This window comes from Blennius ocellaris, assembly GCF_963422515.1.
Source record: "Blennius ocellaris genome assembly, chromosome: 18".
Taxonomy (NCBI): Eukaryota; Metazoa; Chordata; class Actinopteri; order Blenniiformes; family Blenniidae; genus Blennius; species Blennius ocellaris.
In genome coordinates, this window is record NC_137667.1 from 19,863,771 (window position 1) to 19,881,468 (window position 17,698).

Sequence of the window (17,698 nt, forward strand, 5' to 3'; positions counted from 1 at the left end):
ACAGCTGCCTTTGGATAATACTTAATCAAACTTGGGAATATCTCTTACAGGATATATTTATATTTAACAGATTGGTTCCAATTTTCACAGCAAGCATAGTTTTCATAGATTTCTATTTTTGCACCCTTAATATACATGAACACACGCCGACCTGCACGCTTCTTGGAACTTGGAATAATGCCATGGTGATCAACAGGAGCATTTGGTCACTTTCAAGCAAGGTAATAATCTGTATGGTTTCTGCTGGTAGGCTGGGCCGACATGGGAAAGTGTTCCTGACCATCCCTAGTCAGAGCTCCACAGACGAACAGAAGTTCATCCAGAAAGGCGAAGCTCCCGGCACCGACTCTCTGTTCGACATTGACCCCAAAGACATGGTGTTCTTTGTTGGCGGGGTGCCACCAGACGTGAAGGTAGGCTCTGTCGCTTCACACATTGAAGTCCCTCAGTGTCTCTAAGTTCTGACCTGTGGTGGTGTCTCCTGCTGGAACCAGCTGCCTCCTCTCCTGAGCCTCGCTCCCTTTGTGGGCTGCATCGAGTTGGCTTCGCTCAACAACGACGTGATCAGCCTGTACAACTTCAAAGAAACTCACAAGATCAATGTCGTGGCATCTCCACCGTGTCCCAGGTAAACTGCTCTGCTGGATCAACATGACAGAGCTCTGAGGTCTGAAACCTTTATGACCACTTTCCATTGATGAAATGCATCTGGAGATGTTCAATCTTTAAAACGAAGAGAAAACAGCTCATTTGTGACACCGTTTGTTTACATTTGTGACCTAAGACAAAAAACTTTATCCCATCATGTATGACGTTTCAGGACAGACATTTAGAAGACATTTGACTGCATTTGTAACTTTTTAGTTGGTTTTTTTTTACCTTTTGTAGTCGTTCAAGACATTTCTCCCTTTTTGAGCTCTTTTCAGTTTTTAGGTCGTTTGAAAGACGCCTGTTCTCATCCTGTGGGGCACAAATCTGTCATATTCAATGTTGATATACACAACTCACCAAGACTAATTACTTATACCATGTCAGTAATATGCTAATGTCATTGGATGAACTTGAGGAATCTGTGCACATAAATGTAATTGTGCTCTTCACACCTGTTCTCTCTGCGGCCAGGTCCAAGCTGGCGTTCTCCCAGAGCCGCATTGCGAGCTACCTGTTTGATGGCACGGGCTACGCACTCATCAACAACATGGAAAGGAGGGGGAGGTTTGGTGTCGTCACAAGATTTGACATTGCAGTGCGAACAGTTGCTAACGATGGCGTCCTGTTCCTCATGGTCAACGGGGTGAGTACAGGCTCCTTACAATCTGTGCCCACAAAGGCACAAAGCCACACCTTCTCCAATTGCTGAATCTTTGCAGTCTGATTTGACATTTCGCATCACCTGATTTTGTTCATGCTGAAAGAGGATTCTTCTGTTTTTCCAGGAGAAATTCTTCCTTTTAGAGATAAAGAATGGCTACCTGCGCCTCATGTACGACTTTGGTTTCAGCAGCGGCCCCAAACTTCTGGAGAACAACTTAGCAAAGCTCCTGATAAACGATGCACGGTATCATGAGGTGGATTGTTCTCTTCTTCTCTTCTCTTCATGATCTCAGTTAAACTTATCGGTGTATCTTTAACACCATTTACTGTTGGGGCTTTTCTCCAGGTGTCAGTGATCTATCATCAGTCCAAGAAAGTCATCCTGTTAGTGGACAAGAGCCATGTGAAGTCAATGGAGAATCCCAAAACCACGCTACCCTTCACAGATATTTACATAGGTGGCGCTCCTTCCAGTGTCCTCAAGTCCAGGTGAGTCTACACACCTGCAGAAACCTCACAGAAGTCAAATGCATTCGCACAATGTTACTGGTGACCACAGAAAACACTGTGGGCTGCTTCGGAGGAACCTTCACCTTGGTTTTGCAAAATGTAAATCAAAAGATTTTTAACTGTTTCCAGTTCCAGTGAATGTGAAATGTGGGCAATACTAAGTTCAACCCTGCCGAAAAAAGATGCAAATATTGAACAGTAAATGATGAGTTTACTGTCACTGTGAGGCTTTTCAGACAACCTACTACGTTCAGACACAACTTGAATTCCTCATATTGTGTGATTGTGCTCATGTTTGCTGTATTGTACAACAATACATGGGTGGTTGGGAGAGATGTCGCCATCAGTGATGCCAGTTACTGTGTCAGTAACCAGTAATCTAAACGTAACTATTTCTAAACCAGTAATCAGATGAGAGTAACTTCTCCAAGTCACTGTGCTTTACTACTATTGCAGCGTCCTGCGAGACTGTCTTGTCTGTGAAGCCGCTTTGTTATTTAACAGAACCTCCATTCTCCATGCTTTTCCATCTTCATCCAAATGGACACACACACACACACACACACACACACACACACACACACACACACACACACACACACACACACACACACACACACACACACACACACACACACACACACACACACACACTACATGTAGTCTCTGCAAGCTCATCTGACCCGCCCCCTTCTCCACCCCCAGCCAATCACAGGCCAGCTCTCTCTCACGGTGTGTTCAGGTGACACAAAAGAATGTGAATCAACCAACATCATCAATAAACCTTGTCATTGCATCAAGAACACAACTGCAGAGATGTTACACTATTTTTGTAGTTTCCCTGAGTAAAAAGGTATATTGGCAAGAAGCCCCTCCCTTTTTTAATCAATCAATCAACCAACCAACCAACCAACCAACCAACCAATCAATCAATCAATCAATCAATCAATCAATCAATCAATCAAATAATTGATTTGTCCCTGGGGGTGGGAGGGTGATTATAATGTCGCATAGAGCAGGTAGTGCAAATAAATAAATGGATTAATACCCATAATCGTAAAAAACTGATATTCAGATCAATACAACAAAGAATGGAGGTCAAAGGTTAAATAAGTATCAGTGGGAGGCCAGGCGGGGCTCAGCTCAGAGGTTTTGGTGAAGCCGGTTCTCATTTTTAGGTTGAGACTGTTAAAAACAAGTAATCAGCAAAGTAACCAAGTTACTTTTTAAAGGAGCAATGAGTAATCGCATTACTTTTCCAATGTAACTGTGGCAACACTGGTTGTCATTCAATGTGAAGGTTGTAGGTTCGATTCCCAGTCTCCACATTTCAAAGTGTCACATCCACTGGTTAAAGGGCAGTGGCAGCCTGAAGAAGCAGCCTTGGGATTAGACGTTCACAGGTTCAATTCCCTCAGTGGACGGGTCAGCACTGTGGGTCCCTGAGCATGACCTTTGACCCCCAACTGCTGCCTGGAGCCAGTGTGAAACACTTGTCAATGACGGTGAATGTGAAAAGTAGAAAAAACCACTGCCTTTCCATTATGATGTGGTTCTTTTGGCTGTTTAGCAACACAAACCACTGCATGGCTGCACAAACATGTGACATTAAAAAAGCAGAGACGCTGGCGTGAAAAGCAACTTGTTGTGTTTTCAGTGTCCAAATCATCCTGATCACACTCAGACATTTATTATGGCAGTAAATGTGCTAAATGAGATTATTAAGTGCTGGGTTTAGTGACACGTGACTCTCTGCTGTGATGCTGGGTGCCAAAGTCAGACTTGAGGCTGACTTCCTGTTCCTGTGGCGTGTCTCCACAGGACGGAGCTGTCCTCCGTGGTCGGCCTGAAAGGCTGCGTCAAAGGTTTCCAGTTCCAGAAGAAAGACTTCAACCTGCTGGAGGAGCCGGGAACCATCGGCATCAGCAGTGGCTGCCCTGAGGAGTACTTTGTAAGACGCACGCACACACACACACACACACACACACACACACACACACACACACACACACACACACACACACACACACACACACACACACACACACAGACACAGACACACACACACAGACACACACACAGACACACAGACACACACACACAAACACAGACACACACACACACACACACACACACACAGACACACACACACAGACACACACACACACACACACACACACACACACACACACACACACACACACACACACACACACACACACACACACACACACACACACACACACAGAAAGAGTTCAGGATGCTGAGGGTGAAATGTGTTTGATCTTGGCAGATGTCCCATAAAGCTTACTTCAGCGGGGACAGCTACCTGGGCTCCACCGCCAAGATCTCCCCCCTGGAGAACTTTGAAGGAGGACTGAACTTCAGGACGCTGCTGCCGAGCGGGCTGCTCTTCTACCACAGTGAAGGGGTAAACACATTGTCACACACTTTTCAGGCTGATAGCTGCTTTTGCTCTGACGTCTCATCACTTTGGTTTCTGGTGTCCAGCCTGACGAGTTCAGCATCTCCCTGGAGAACGGAGCAGTGGTGCTCAACAACAGAGGCACCAAGGTCAAATCACACAAGAAGCAATACAACGATGGACGGATGCACTTCTTCGTGGCTTCGGTCAACGGTCAGAAGTAAGTGTTTCAGCTCCACAATGTACAACGATGAGAACGTTGCTCACCTCATACATGGTCACCTGACATGAGGCCTATTTTCAGTTTGTGGTTTCAACGTCTCCTTGTTCACGTTTCCTTTTCATTTTGGTCACTTTGCATTCCTTCGTTGACATGAAGCCTCAGATGAAGACTCAGTTTGTCTTGAAAACATTTTCACATTGTGATAAGAAGGGTGGCATGGCTCACTTGGTAGAATTGGAAGGTTGCAGGTTCGATTCCCATCTCTGCCTACCCACATGCCGAAGTGTCCTTGGGTGAGTCACTGAACCCCAGACTGACTGGAGGGGGGGGGGGGCACAGCCTCGCCTCGCCTCCATCAGCCTGCCCCAGGACTGGTACATATGTAGTGTATCACCGTCAAGTATGGAGCGAATGAATAATGCAATCTAAAGCATCTTTGAGTTTCCTGAAATGCGCTTTATAAAACCAATGCATCATTAATATGAGAAGGTAAATCCCACTCCTATCAGTGAAATCCCTCCAGTCGGAGCTCAGGTGGTGAATGATTCTCTGGCCAGCAGTCTCATCGTCCATCTGAACCTCTGTCGGACTCAAACCACATGAATCAGTCAGTGATGGAGGGACAAACAAGAATCAAGTCAGTTCATTGACTGAGGCTCTTTCCAGGATGCACCTGCTGACAACAGGGAAGTTTCTCCACTCAGGCCAACCTGAACATACAGTCTGATTACACACAGTTCCTCCAGATAGGAGATTGATTCATGTTTCTTTCTAGAATAGTACTTTGTACTGTGAATTGAGTACAATACTAAAAACTAGCAGGAGTTACGGTATCGTTGCACTTGTGATTATATCAGTGTAGACAAGCATCGATGACAACTGCCGCTTTACTGGTTGGCAGACAAATACAGACAGATTGAATTGTACTTTAGCCACTTACTGAAGACACAGTGACCGTCCTCTGATTGTAACGAGTTAAATGTGTCATTTCAGGTATTCACTGTTGGTAGACGACAAAGACAAACAAGAGAAGAAACGTCCAGCATCAGCCACAAGGTCCTCATCAGACACTGCTGCAAAGACCTTCTACTTCGGAGGGTCTCCCAGGAGCAGCTTCAAGAACTTCACAGGCTGCATCAGCTATGCCTACATCAACAGGTAACCCTCATTCAGCTCTCAGGCAGGCTGGGCGAGAGGAGCTGGGAACAATGACCACCTGAGTTGTGTAGGACCATGGCTACATGCTAATGTGTTGAGAATTGATCTGTGGTCTGTAGACAAGATCGTGACATCGAGCCTGAAGACTTCCAGAAGTACACAGAGAAAGTCCAGACTTCTCTGCAGGACTGCCCAGTCCAGCGCCCCCCAGCTGCACTGCTGTCAAAGCAGAGGGAAACCCCCACACCAGCCAAGCACAGCCTGTCACAGAAGGTATGACCCACGTCGGCCCTGAGCAGCTCGCTCATCCTGCAAAGAGAAACATATCATCTCCTCAAACAAAGTGATCAGTAAAACTGGACGGGACCAAGACTGTCACATGTCAATCCTGCAAACATTCTGGATAAACAGCAACTTCAACAGAAAGGATGTTTTTACTGCATGAAAAGGTGAAATCTGTCTTTGCCCTACACAGTCATTCAAGCTCTGGAGATGTAAGGATGTGTTCAACCAGACAGAAACTTCCTGTAGAGCAAAACCGGCCCAAATCTTGATTTTCAGTATGAATGCAGACCACGGTAGTTGAGTCTCACCATCCTTCTGAAGCAAGAGGTGTCAGAGAAGTTAGCAGTTGGATCATTTTGGGCGTTTTTTTTTTAGGTCAATTTTTTAACCGTTTTTTAATTGACTCAAATTAAACAAAATCCAACATTATTTTACATAACAGAACAAAACTAAACATAATAATGAGTCAGCAGCATATGGTGAAAACAAGTACACATTGCTCCAGCATGTAGGAATGGTGGCACCAGCCTCAGCAGGTCCCTCACTTCCTCTCAGGATCTAAACTTATACTTTCAATTTTCACAGTATTGTCCATCTCAAGCATATATTACACACAATCTCTGACCTGAAATATTGTTTAGGCCACAAGAGCTGCTGAACTAACCAAGAACATCAACTAAAACATCAACTGAAAAACAAACAGGAAAGAAAGAAAAAACAAGGTGTGGCACCCTCCCCACCCCAAACCAACCAACCACCTGCCTGAGACCAAATATAATACACCGTAGTATCGAGGGAATCCTCATATCCTACTATCATGTGCCCAGGGAACAACAATGGCTGGACAGGATCAGGATACAATCACGTTAACAAGTCCTTTCATGAGTTGACGCCACTCGCCAGCTGTTCAGGGTGGATTCCTTTGCACCAATAATTCTACTCGTGGACACCTCTATGAATATAACATCTAACAACCTGAAGCCAGCACTCTGAGAACCAAGTGTTCTTGGGAGATACGGGACTAACAGTTCTTTAAGATATGATGGGGCCTGGTTGTTAAGAGCTTTATAAGTTAGAAGAAGAATTTTAAATTGTATTTGAGATTCAACAGACTTCACATTAACAGCGTTGCATCTTGATGAGGCGTGCCACAGTGCCACTCTGCGGTGGCGCCATTGGCTGTTCCCCCCCTACATGCTAAGGTCCGTTTCCGTTTTTGCTTTAGCCGGGTTTTCCACTGGAAAATATGAACAAGCGTTCACTGAACTGGTTCAGGCACAACACTGGGCACCAGGAAGTATTACCCGCCTTGCAGCCCTGGACAGACCTAGCCTAGTTGAGAGGCCACATTAGTCCAGAGCTGCTCTGCTGAAGGACACTCCCTCATCATGGGACTAAAAGTACCTGGAGAATTCAAATTGCAAAGGCTGCAAGACGGATCGTTTATCAATTTCATAACATGTAGTGTATGTGGAGAGAGATTCTGGTTCTATGGACACAATTCAAATGAGTCTGCTGGTGATTCAGGTTGCGGGAAGCCTCACTGATCTTTGTCCAAACCTGCGTCCACTCAAAACCAGGATCTAGAGCAGGGTGATCGTTCCTCCATAACCTGTCCAGTGGTAAATCAGAGCAAGAAGCTCTCAGGAAAAAAAGGTACAGTTTGGAAATCCGGCCGCTGTTATTTCTTTGTGTAGCAATCAAATTATAAAGAGGGTGAATGGATAAGGCTTGCTGGAGGAGAATACTGTGTGCATTAAGAGCGTGTCTAAGTTGAAGATGAAAAAAGAATGAGAAGGGCAGTTTAGTGTCGTCAATACAACACCGAGTTAAACCACGGAGGACGTTTTGTTGCTTTTATTTCCGTCTCCAGATGGTGAAAACTGCAGATTACAATAATCACACAGAACTGAATATTACACAAAAACAAAGTACATTCAATTTTATAAAATGTAACATTTCCACAAGATGATGCAAACATATAGCTCTCTAGACAGTAACCTACATGTAGACTACTTACGGCATCGCCTTGTATGTGACTCAAAGTGGATGACGGCAGACTGAAGCTCACACTCTGCTCTCACATGCGTCTTGTCCATGGAAACCAGAAGTAGCACTATTCAGCAATATGTTTTTACCAAGTTCACAAATAATAAGTGAAAAGTTATGCAAAACACTTTAAAAGTATTAACCAACCATTTTAAAAACGTATTATATATTTTTAACCTATGAACTTATTTATTACAGGAAACAACTGCACTCAGGGCAACACAGGCAGCAAGGCAGAAGTGTCACTCACATCCTGAAAGGAGCGTAAATCTGAATTATTACAAATGTCACCTTGATGTCGGCCGCTGCTCTTAGTCTAAGAAGATGCTGTGATGGGTCTGCCTCCAATCACAAGGCTCTTGTTGTGGAACATTGGAGAGCGTGGGCCACATACAGGATCTTCCAGACAGGGATTCAACCTTCTATTGAGCCCATATTCATATCTAGAAAATCCTGCAACTGAGTGTTAAACTGAGTTTTATAAGCCTCAATTCCCCAACAATAAGGAATTGAAGCGCCATCGAGTTGCTTTTTTCGATAGACCATCAAATAACACATCACCAAACACCCCTTTATGATTCTAAAGCACCATAGGAAGAAGAGTGACATTATTAATATTCTGAAATAGCTGAGGTGAAGAGAAAAGAAAATCTATCATCGAAGAGGTTGTATGGCTGGCCTAGAGGAAGCTGTACTCTGTCAATGTAGGGTTAAAAGTCTGCTAGCGATGTTGCTTTGTTATCCCTCAATGACGGCTCTTCTGATCCAGGAAGCTGTGGACTCTTCTCCCACTGAAGGAATGCATAAACTGTTGGAATTGGAGGGCACTAAGAAAGAGTTAAGAAAAAAAGTGGAAATGAACAATGGAAACTGGTGGCAGGTAGCATGTAGGTGGATGTGAACAGAGGGACACATGGGGGTTGATGCCATGGGGGCATGGGGGGGCTGCACAGAGCAGGTGTCCTGGAGAAGCACTGCTCTGGTAGTTCATCCTGACATCGTGGTTATATGTCCTGTTCAAGCTAATCAATAAGTACTCTGCTAGGTACCCGGGGATAAAGCCAGCGCTCCTCCGGGGCTGATGGAGCTAAAAAGTGCCGATCCGGAGCCAAACCTTCAGACTTGTTCCCTCTCCTCGAGCCCCAGAGCGACCAGCCAAGCTTTTCACTACGGCGGCATGGCCAACAGCAGGCAGCACTACAGAGACGTCCCCGAGTCCTTCTCTGAGAGGTGGGTCCCAACTGCAGCCCTCCCCAGGTACACCTCAAACCCTCTGCAGCCACTCAGCATGTGCACTCCCGTCCAAACTGAAGGAAGCCTGTGGACCAACGGAGGGTTTGACTCTTTTTCTCACTTTATCACCAATGAAGATTTTTATTTTACACCTTTATGATGACATGTCCCCAATCCTCTTCACTTCTCGGTGTCACACATGTGGCCTGTGGACCCAAAACAGCCCAGGAGAAAACGCAGTCTGGTTTGTGGGCTCACTTTGTAAAAGAAACTAACGTCAGTAACTACATTTGATTTGAAGAATCTGCTGGTCGTAGTTTGTCCAGATGAAGACCCAGTCCTTCAGTAGGGCGAGTAATACAAGTACCGAACACTTCACATTTCTATATGTGGCAGAACTGACTAAAGTGGGCAGTACTCACTGTAGTACCCACTGTAGGGGGCCGCACTAACTAAAGTGGGCAGTACTCACTGTAGTACCCACTGTAGGGGGCCACATTAACTAAAGAGGACAGTACTCACTGTAGTACCCACTGTAGGGGGCCGCACTAACTAAAGAGGACAGTACTCACTGTAGTACCCACTGTAGGGGGTCGCACTAACTAAAGTGGGCAGTACTCACTGTAGTACCCACTGTAGGGGGCCGCACTAACTAAAGTGGGCAGTACTCACTGTAGTACCCACTGTAGGGGGCCACATTAACTAAAGAGGACAGTACTCACTGTAGTACCCACTGTAGGGGGCCGCACTAACTAAAGAGGACAGTACTCAATGTAGTACCCACTGTAGAGGGCCGCACTAACTAAAGAGGACAGTACTCACTGTAGTACCCACTGTAGGGGGCCGCACTAACTAAAGAGGACAGTACTCACTGTAGTACCCACTGTAGGGGGCAGCACTAACTAAAGAGGACAGTACTCACTGTAGTACCCACTGTACGGGGCAGCACTAACTAAAGAGGACAGTACTCACTGTAGTACCCACTGTAGGGGGCCGCACTAACTAAAGTGGGCAGTACTCACTGTAGTACCCACTGTAGGGGGCCGCACTAACTAAAGTGGGCAGTACTCACTGTAGTACCCACTGTAGGGGGCCACATTAACTAAAGAGGACAGTACTCACTGTAGTACCCACTGTAGGGGGCCGCACTAACTAAAGAGGACAGTACTCAATGTAGTACCCACTGTAGAGGGCCGCACTAACTAAAGAGGACAGTACTCACTGTAGTACCCACTGTAGGGGGCCGCACTAACTAAAGAGGACAGTACTCACTGTAGTACCCACTGTAGGGGGCAGCACTAACTAAAGAGGACAGTACTCACTGTAGTACCCACTGTAGGGGGCAGCACTAACTAAAGAGGACAGTACTCACTGTAGTACCCACTGTAGGGAGCAGCACTAACTAAAGAGGACAGTACTCACTGTAGTACCCACTGTAGGGGGCCGCTCTAACTAAAGAGGACAGTACTCACTGTAGTACCCACTGCAGGGGGCAGCACTAACTAAAGAGGACAGTACTCACTGTAGTACCCACTGCAGGGGGCCGCACTAACTAAAGAGGACAGTACTCACTGTAGTACCCACCGTAGGGGGCAGAACTGACTGTTGGAGGCAGAATACACTGTAGGGGTCAGTACTGACTGTAGGGGTCAGTACTAACTGTAGGGGCCAGTACTGCCTGTAGGGGTCAGTACTGACTGTAGGGATCAGTACTGTCTGTAGGGGTCAGTACTGACTGTAGGGGTCAGTACTGTCTGTAGGAGGCAGTACTGACTGTAGGGGTCAGTACTGACTGTAGAGATCAGTACTGTCTGTAGGAGGCAGTACTGACTGTAGGGGTCAGTACTGACTGTAGGGATCAGTACTGTCTGTAGGAGGCAGTACTGTCTGTAGGGGTCAGTACTGACTGTAGGGATCAGTACTGTCTGTAGGGGGCAGTACTGACTGTAGGGGTCAGTACTGACTGTAGGGATCAGTACTGTCTGTAGGGGGCAGTACTGACTGTAGTACTGTTGTTGGTGGGCTGGTTTCATGAAGTTGCAGTGCACATCACTGCTTCACTGAACCAAAACAAAAGTTCTTCCTTGTCCTTCCTTCTATGTTGCAGTTTCTCATGTGAGACTTGAGTGAACACGTTCTCCTGCTTCCAGGTCCCACTTCTCCTTGTCTCTGAAGACCCACTCGTCCTCAGGCGTCCTCTTCTACATATCCGACGACCAAGAGGATGACTTCATGGCTCTCGTTCTGGTTCATGGAAAACTGCTATACACGTTCAACGTCGGAAACCAAAGAGTTAAAATCAGGAGCAAGGAGAAGTACAACAATGGAGCCTGGCACAATGTGAGTCCAAGCATCCTTGAACAGGATTCATATCTTTTATAGACATGCAGACGATGGCTGTGTATTGAATTTACACAATTGTCTTTGTTTTTCTGAAGATTGTCTTCACCCGGGATGGGGGAATGGGCCGCTTAATAATTGATGGCCTCACCGTGTTGGAGGACCGAGTCGAGACGAGGAACGTCTCCTGGAACGTCAGCAGCCCATTCTTCATTGGAGGAGTTCCTCCAGGGAGAGCGCAGAAGAACATTGAGGTACAGGATGAAGTCTGGTTTGTGAAAAGGATGAGATACAAAACAAAAAGCCATGGAGGTGTCATCTGAAACAGACCCCAGGGTGATGTATAGGTCTGTGGGACATACAATAAGTAAAATCACCTGAAAGAAAGTTTGATTTTTTATAAAATCTCTGATTCTGCATGTTCAATGACTATTTTTCATTGTGATCATCATTGTTCATTAAAACTATGGAACAATGACCAGTAAAGCTAAACAGGAGTGGTTCCTGTGTTTCTTCAGAGGGTCTCGGCCTACAGCTTCACCGGCTGCCTGAAGAACCTGCAGCTGGACGGACAGTGGCTTTCCTCTGTGGCCGAAACCTTCGGGGTCACTCCGTGCTTCCAGGGACACTCCGAGGCGGGGACGTACTTCTCAGAGGAGGGGGGACACGTCGTCCTCGGTAATCTTCAACCTCTCAAATATAGCTCTTTAAAACCATTCAAAATGGGTGTGCTGAATCTCCACACATCACAACGTCCAAGGCTCACACAGCCTTGATGGACATGTTGTAGTCATTTGACTTGTTTCTTTTATTGATCTAAAAACCAATTTCCAGACCAGTCCTTCAGCCTGGGCCAGAGGTTCGAGCTGGCGGTGGAGGTGCGCCCCCGGGTGGCGTCGGGGCTGCTGCTGCTGGAACGCTCCACAGAGGGGTTCCTCTCCGTGTACATTCACCACGGCGCGGTAAGGCTTCAGTTCCTAACAGGAAGCGGCTGCTTGTAGCAGCAGGTCGTCATTCCAGGCTGTTCTGCTCTCAGGTGGTGGTTCTGGTGAACGACGGGACCAACGAGTTCTTCACTCAGGTGACTCCTCGCCACGGTGTGTGTGACGGCACCTGGCACAGGATCACAGGTGAGACTTCTTCTCAGGTTCTCCACACAGCAGCTCCACATCACCATCAGCTGCACGAGTCTCCGAGAACATCGTGAAGACATGAAGACATGAAGACATGAAGACATGAAGACATGGGATCTGAAGTCAACCAGGATCATTGTTTTTCATTCAAATCAGCGTTTTTAATCAGTCGAGTTTCTGTGTGACTCAGACTGGCTGCTGGTGTGTGTTAGCTGGTGTGTGTTAGCTGGTGTGTGTCAGCTGGTGTGTGTTAGCTGGTGTGTGTGTGTTGGTTGGTGTGTGGTAGTTGGTGTGTGTTAGCTGGTGTGTGTTAGCTGGTGTGTGTTAGCTGGTGTGTGTGTGTTGGTTGGTGTGTGTTAGCTGGTGTGTGTGTGTTAGTTGGTGTGTGTTAGCTGGTGTGTGTGTGTTAGTTGGTGTGTGTTAGCTGGTGGGTGTTAGCTGGTGGGTGTTAGCTGGTGGGTGTTAGCTGGTGTGTTAGCTGGTGTGTGTTAGCTGGTGTGTGTTAGTTGGTGTGTGTTAGCTGGTGGGTGTTAGCTGGTGTGTGTTAGTTGGTGTGTGTTAGCTGGTGTGTGTTAGCTGGTGTGTGTTAGCTGGTGTGTATTGTGGAAAGAGCATGTGCATCATGAAAACTCCAAAAGGACTTTGAGAAGAATTGATGTAGTTTAGCTGTTCAGAGTCAAATGTCAATGAGGTTTTAATGTGGCTAACAGCCTTTTCATCGACCTTGGTGAGGTCAGGTCTGGAGACGTGTTTCATGTGTTAAGAAACTCTGGTCTCTTGTGTGTGTTTACTCCAGTTGTTAACTCATTCTCCTCTGACAGAGATCTTCTATTACCTGAAGGATTTGCCTCCTCGATCTGACTGCAACATTTGGGGATTTTTTCTTTTCAGAAGGAACTTATTTTCTGTAAATCCATGTCTTGCTTGTTGTTGTTTGCTCTTTCAGATCAAATGTCTAAACTCTGTTTTAGTACAATCATTTGTGTCAGTTTTATGTTTCTGAACATGCACGCTCTCTCTTTTCATATTGTTGTGTGTAGTACTTGTTGTTTTTTGTATGCCTTTATATATGTTTGATTGTATATTTATGATGGCCCCAGGAATAAGGGCCTATATAACACCCCAAACATATACTGTAGAAATAAGAATAAGTCTACAAAGCACATTTCATTGTGCTCTGGTTCAGTACCAGTAGGAGAGGAGGACAAACATTGAGTTTCTAATATAACGGACAGATGTAATGAAAGTCCAGGTTACTAAACATCCCTTTGAACTGAGTGAAATCTGTCATTCAAGAATAATGAAGAGATTTATCCAGACTCCAGTGTCGACTGGATCAAAATGGAGCGTTGAGGGTTGACGTAAAAGGCCAGAGGTGTTGAATTATTAACAAGAGACATTTTCTACAGCGTTTCAACAAAAATAAAAATACAGCTTTTAATGCATTAATTTAAAACCAAGGGTTTTTTTCTGTATTTACCCAAACTGTGATTAGTGATGCATTTATTATATGAATTATCTTCAATTACAACAATTTCCACTGAAAGCATCCGGGACGTCCTCCATGTTTTGTCTTCCTGTCGGGAGCAAGTCGACAGTCACATGACCTGAAGTCTGCCCAAATAAAAGACGAGTCAGATGAAACGTTCCTGATACAATTTCAGAGCTGTTTGTTAAATTTAGTGAAATGACTACGTCGTGGGTGCTGGACAAACATCAGGGTTAGACAAGTTGAAGTGAGACTGGGTCGCTTAACTTCAGCGAACAGGAAGATTCTAGAGCGTCTTGGTACCACTGAGGTCCCGCCACTGAAACACAACCCTCACCTCTCATCCTGAGATTCTAGAGCGTCTTGGTACCACTGAGGTCCCACCACTGAAACACAACCCTCACCTCTCATCCTGAGATTCTAGAGCGTCTTGGTACCACTGAGGTCCCAGCCACTGAAACACAACCCTCACCTCTCATCCTGAGATTCCAGAGCGTCTTGGTACCACTGAGGTCCCAGCCACTGAAACACAACCCTCACCTCTCATCCTGAGATTCTAGAGCGTCTTGGTACCACTGAGGTCCCAGCCACTGAAACACAACCCTCACCTCTCATCCTGAGATTCCAGAGCGTCTTGGTACCACTGAGGTCCCAGCCACTGAAACACAACCCTCACCTCTCATCCTGAGATTGTAGAGCGTCTTGGTACCACTGAGGCCACGCCACTGAAACACAACCCTCACCTCTCATCCTGAGATTCTAGAGCGTCTTGGTACCACTGAGGTCCCGCCACTGAAACACAACCCTCACCTCTCATCCTGAGATTCTAGAGCGTCTTGGTACCACTGAGGCCACACCACTGAAACACAACCCTCACCTCTCATCCTGAGATTCTAGAGCGTCTTGGTACCACTGAGGTCCCGCCACTGAAACACAACCCTCACCTCTCATCCTGAGATTCTAGAGCGTCTTGGTACCACTGAGGTCCCGCCACTGAAACACAACCCTCACCTCTCATCCTGCTCAGGCTGTAGCTCACAGAAAGCAGCAACGTCTGTTTAGACAGGAGACTTTTCAATGTCTTTAGAATCGATATATGTTGTTTTTATGACTTTGACAATGTCTGCTTGGTCTCAGTGATCCGGGACGTCAGTGTGGTCCAGCTGGATGTGGACTCGGAGATCCACCACGTGGTGGGTCCAGTGAGCTCGGGGTCGGCAGCCAGCAGGCAGCCAGTGGTCATCGGAGCAGCTCCAGGTGAGTCGGGCTCAGCAGCTCCTTCAGCCCCCCGGTGCTGCTGGAAACCACTTCCTCACCGTGCCTTGTCTCTCCTCTCAGATCCCTTCCTGCCGGAGGGCCTCCCCGTCAGGAAGCCTTACGTGGGCTGCGTGAGGAACCTGAGCATCAACAACAGCCAAGCGAGCTTCAACAAAGCGGCTGTGGTCAGCGGGGCGGTCAGTGTGGGAGTCTGTCCGGCAGCAGTCTGACCAGCACCACTGACAGGCCTGCTGCTGTTCAACACAGCCACTCAGAGCATCGCCATTCTTTCTGTCTTTGTCACCTGCTTCTTTTGTTCCTCTCATCCTCGTGTTTCTGTCACACACCAAGAAAAGTCCCACATGACATCACTGCTCAAGTGTATCCCAGACTGCACCACACCTGTCCTGTCCACACCAGCCTGTCCCCAATAGTCTCCCCATTGTTCTGAGAAAGCTTCCTGTTCACATGGGAAACACCTGCATCCATGCAACACCATGAAAACTATTAAGAATGATGTACAGGCCTATAGGTGGTGCTGTAATGATGTCATGAAATACAGCAACACTGGGTGAGACACAGAGCATTTGAACAAATCAACATCTGGCCTCATTAAAGCAGCGAGGATCAGAAGCTGCTGCCGCTCCGGCTGGAACAGGAAGTCCACCATGTTGTTCAGTAGCATTGTGGGGAGGCTGGCGGGCTACAGGTGGAGCGGTGGGCGATGACATCATTGTCTTCAGTAAACTGAGGCCTTGTCCGTCCACATGTGAAAGGGGCTGCGTTTGAAAATGTCTTCACTCGAACCTAGTTTAAAAAAAAGGCTCCTAAACACCAGGCCGTGTGGATGATTAGCTAAAAACCATGTGGGTACATGAACAGGGCCGCAGTCCACACACACACACACGCCCGCACACATGCACGCACACATGCGCACACACACACACACACACACGCACACGCACACATGCGCGCACACACACACACGCACACACACACACATACACGCACATGCACACACACACGCACACACACGCACACGCACACACACACGCACATGCACGCACACACACACGCACATGCACACACACATGCACACACACATGCACACACACACATGCACACACACTTGTCATGACTCTTCTTTATCTTGATCGCACATTGTTTTTTATAAAATCTCCTGTTGAAAACATTCTTTTTGTACCATTCTAACTCTGCTAATAAAAACATGACATCAATGTAAATGTATCTCCGGGCCTGTTTCTGCACCACCTGCACTAAAACGAGTTCCCAGGGTTGGACCTGCATCACCCAGAGTACATTGGTACAGGACGGTTCAGACACCTCCTGAGCCCTCCAACTTGAAACATTACATTCATCTTAGTGCAGGACTTCTCTTTCATTGCTACTCCCGGGTTTATTGGTTTCCATTCCGACACGTCGATGCAATCTGAGAAGGTTCAAATTGTGACATTGATATTTCCTTAAGGATCAGCTGATCCGGGCCCGTGGTCTCCTCCTGCTGCTCCGGGCAGTTTTCTCCTGATCCACACTGATGTTACATGAATGGGCTAGCGCCTCTCGTACAATGCAGTGTGTTTTGGGTGCAGCAAAATATAAGTGCACAAGCTCGGGCTGTGGCTACATTCATTGAAATCACTTGATTTCTATGTGTAGTGGAGCTTCCAGGCATCATTTTGAAGCTCAGAGTTGAGTGGCTGATGCCAGTGCAGGTAGCGCTCCACACAAATGGAGGGAGTCGTGACAAATGCCAGCTTATGTGCTAAGAGTTAAGAATCAAAAGAAATGAGGTTGGTTATTTACCGGAGCATGAGTTTGAAACTTTTACTTTGGAAGAGAAACTGGAGGTTCAATGCCTGGTGCACGCCAGCCTGGGGAACTGCTGGGGAAGGAAGCTGTGGGTTTCATGTGGACTGGTTTACAAGGACAAAGTGGCTGATGGCCAGCAAACACAAATATGCACTCTTCTGTTTTCTATTTGCTGCAGAAGGTCTTTGGTCCAAGATGGTATAAAAAGAGTTGAAACGGCTGACTGCACTTTGGAGATGTGGGAGAGCGATTCAAGGCTAAGAGACAGTATAGAGTAGAGTAGAGTAGAGTAGAGTAGAGTAGAGTAGAGTAGAGTAGAGAGCTTTATTCCTCCCAGGGGAAACACAAACTGACAACAGCTCAAGGTAAAAGGTGCAGAACTTATAAAACTAAGGAATTAAAATATGTAAACATATGTAAATATCTAAACAAGAGCAAAGAAGAGCACAAAA

At 46.5% G+C, this 17,698-nt stretch overlaps 1 protein-coding gene across 1 annotated transcript in view; it reads left to right on the forward strand.

Moving 5' to 3' along the window:
• Positions 1-16,660, forward strand: part of lama4 (laminin, alpha 4) — a 51,695-nt gene extending 35,035 nt beyond the window's left edge. Inside the window, exons 23-40 of the mRNA XM_080513731.1 lie at positions 251-413; positions 495-628; positions 1,123-1,294; positions 1,437-1,568; positions 1,661-1,803; positions 3,646-3,775; positions 4,118-4,255; positions 4,336-4,469; positions 5,466-5,630; positions 5,750-5,903; positions 9,010-9,194; positions 11,348-11,537; positions 11,636-11,791; positions 12,056-12,215; positions 12,372-12,499; positions 12,574-12,667; positions 15,297-15,416; positions 15,498-16,660. Of these exons, the coding sequence (XP_080369857.1) occupies positions 251-413; positions 495-628; positions 1,123-1,294; positions 1,437-1,568; positions 1,661-1,803; positions 3,646-3,775; positions 4,118-4,255; positions 4,336-4,469; positions 5,466-5,630; positions 5,750-5,903; positions 9,010-9,194; positions 11,348-11,537; positions 11,636-11,791; positions 12,056-12,215; positions 12,372-12,499; positions 12,574-12,667; positions 15,297-15,416; positions 15,498-15,646 (2,647 nt within the window). The 3' untranslated portion in view covers positions 15,647-16,660. The remainder of the gene's footprint in view (positions 1-250; positions 414-494; positions 629-1,122; positions 1,295-1,436; positions 1,569-1,660; positions 1,804-3,645; positions 3,776-4,117; positions 4,256-4,335; positions 4,470-5,465; positions 5,631-5,749; positions 5,904-9,009; positions 9,195-11,347; positions 11,538-11,635; positions 11,792-12,055; positions 12,216-12,371; positions 12,500-12,573; positions 12,668-15,296; positions 15,417-15,497) is intronic.
• The last annotated feature ends 1,038 nt before the right edge of the window (positions 16,661-17,698 follow it).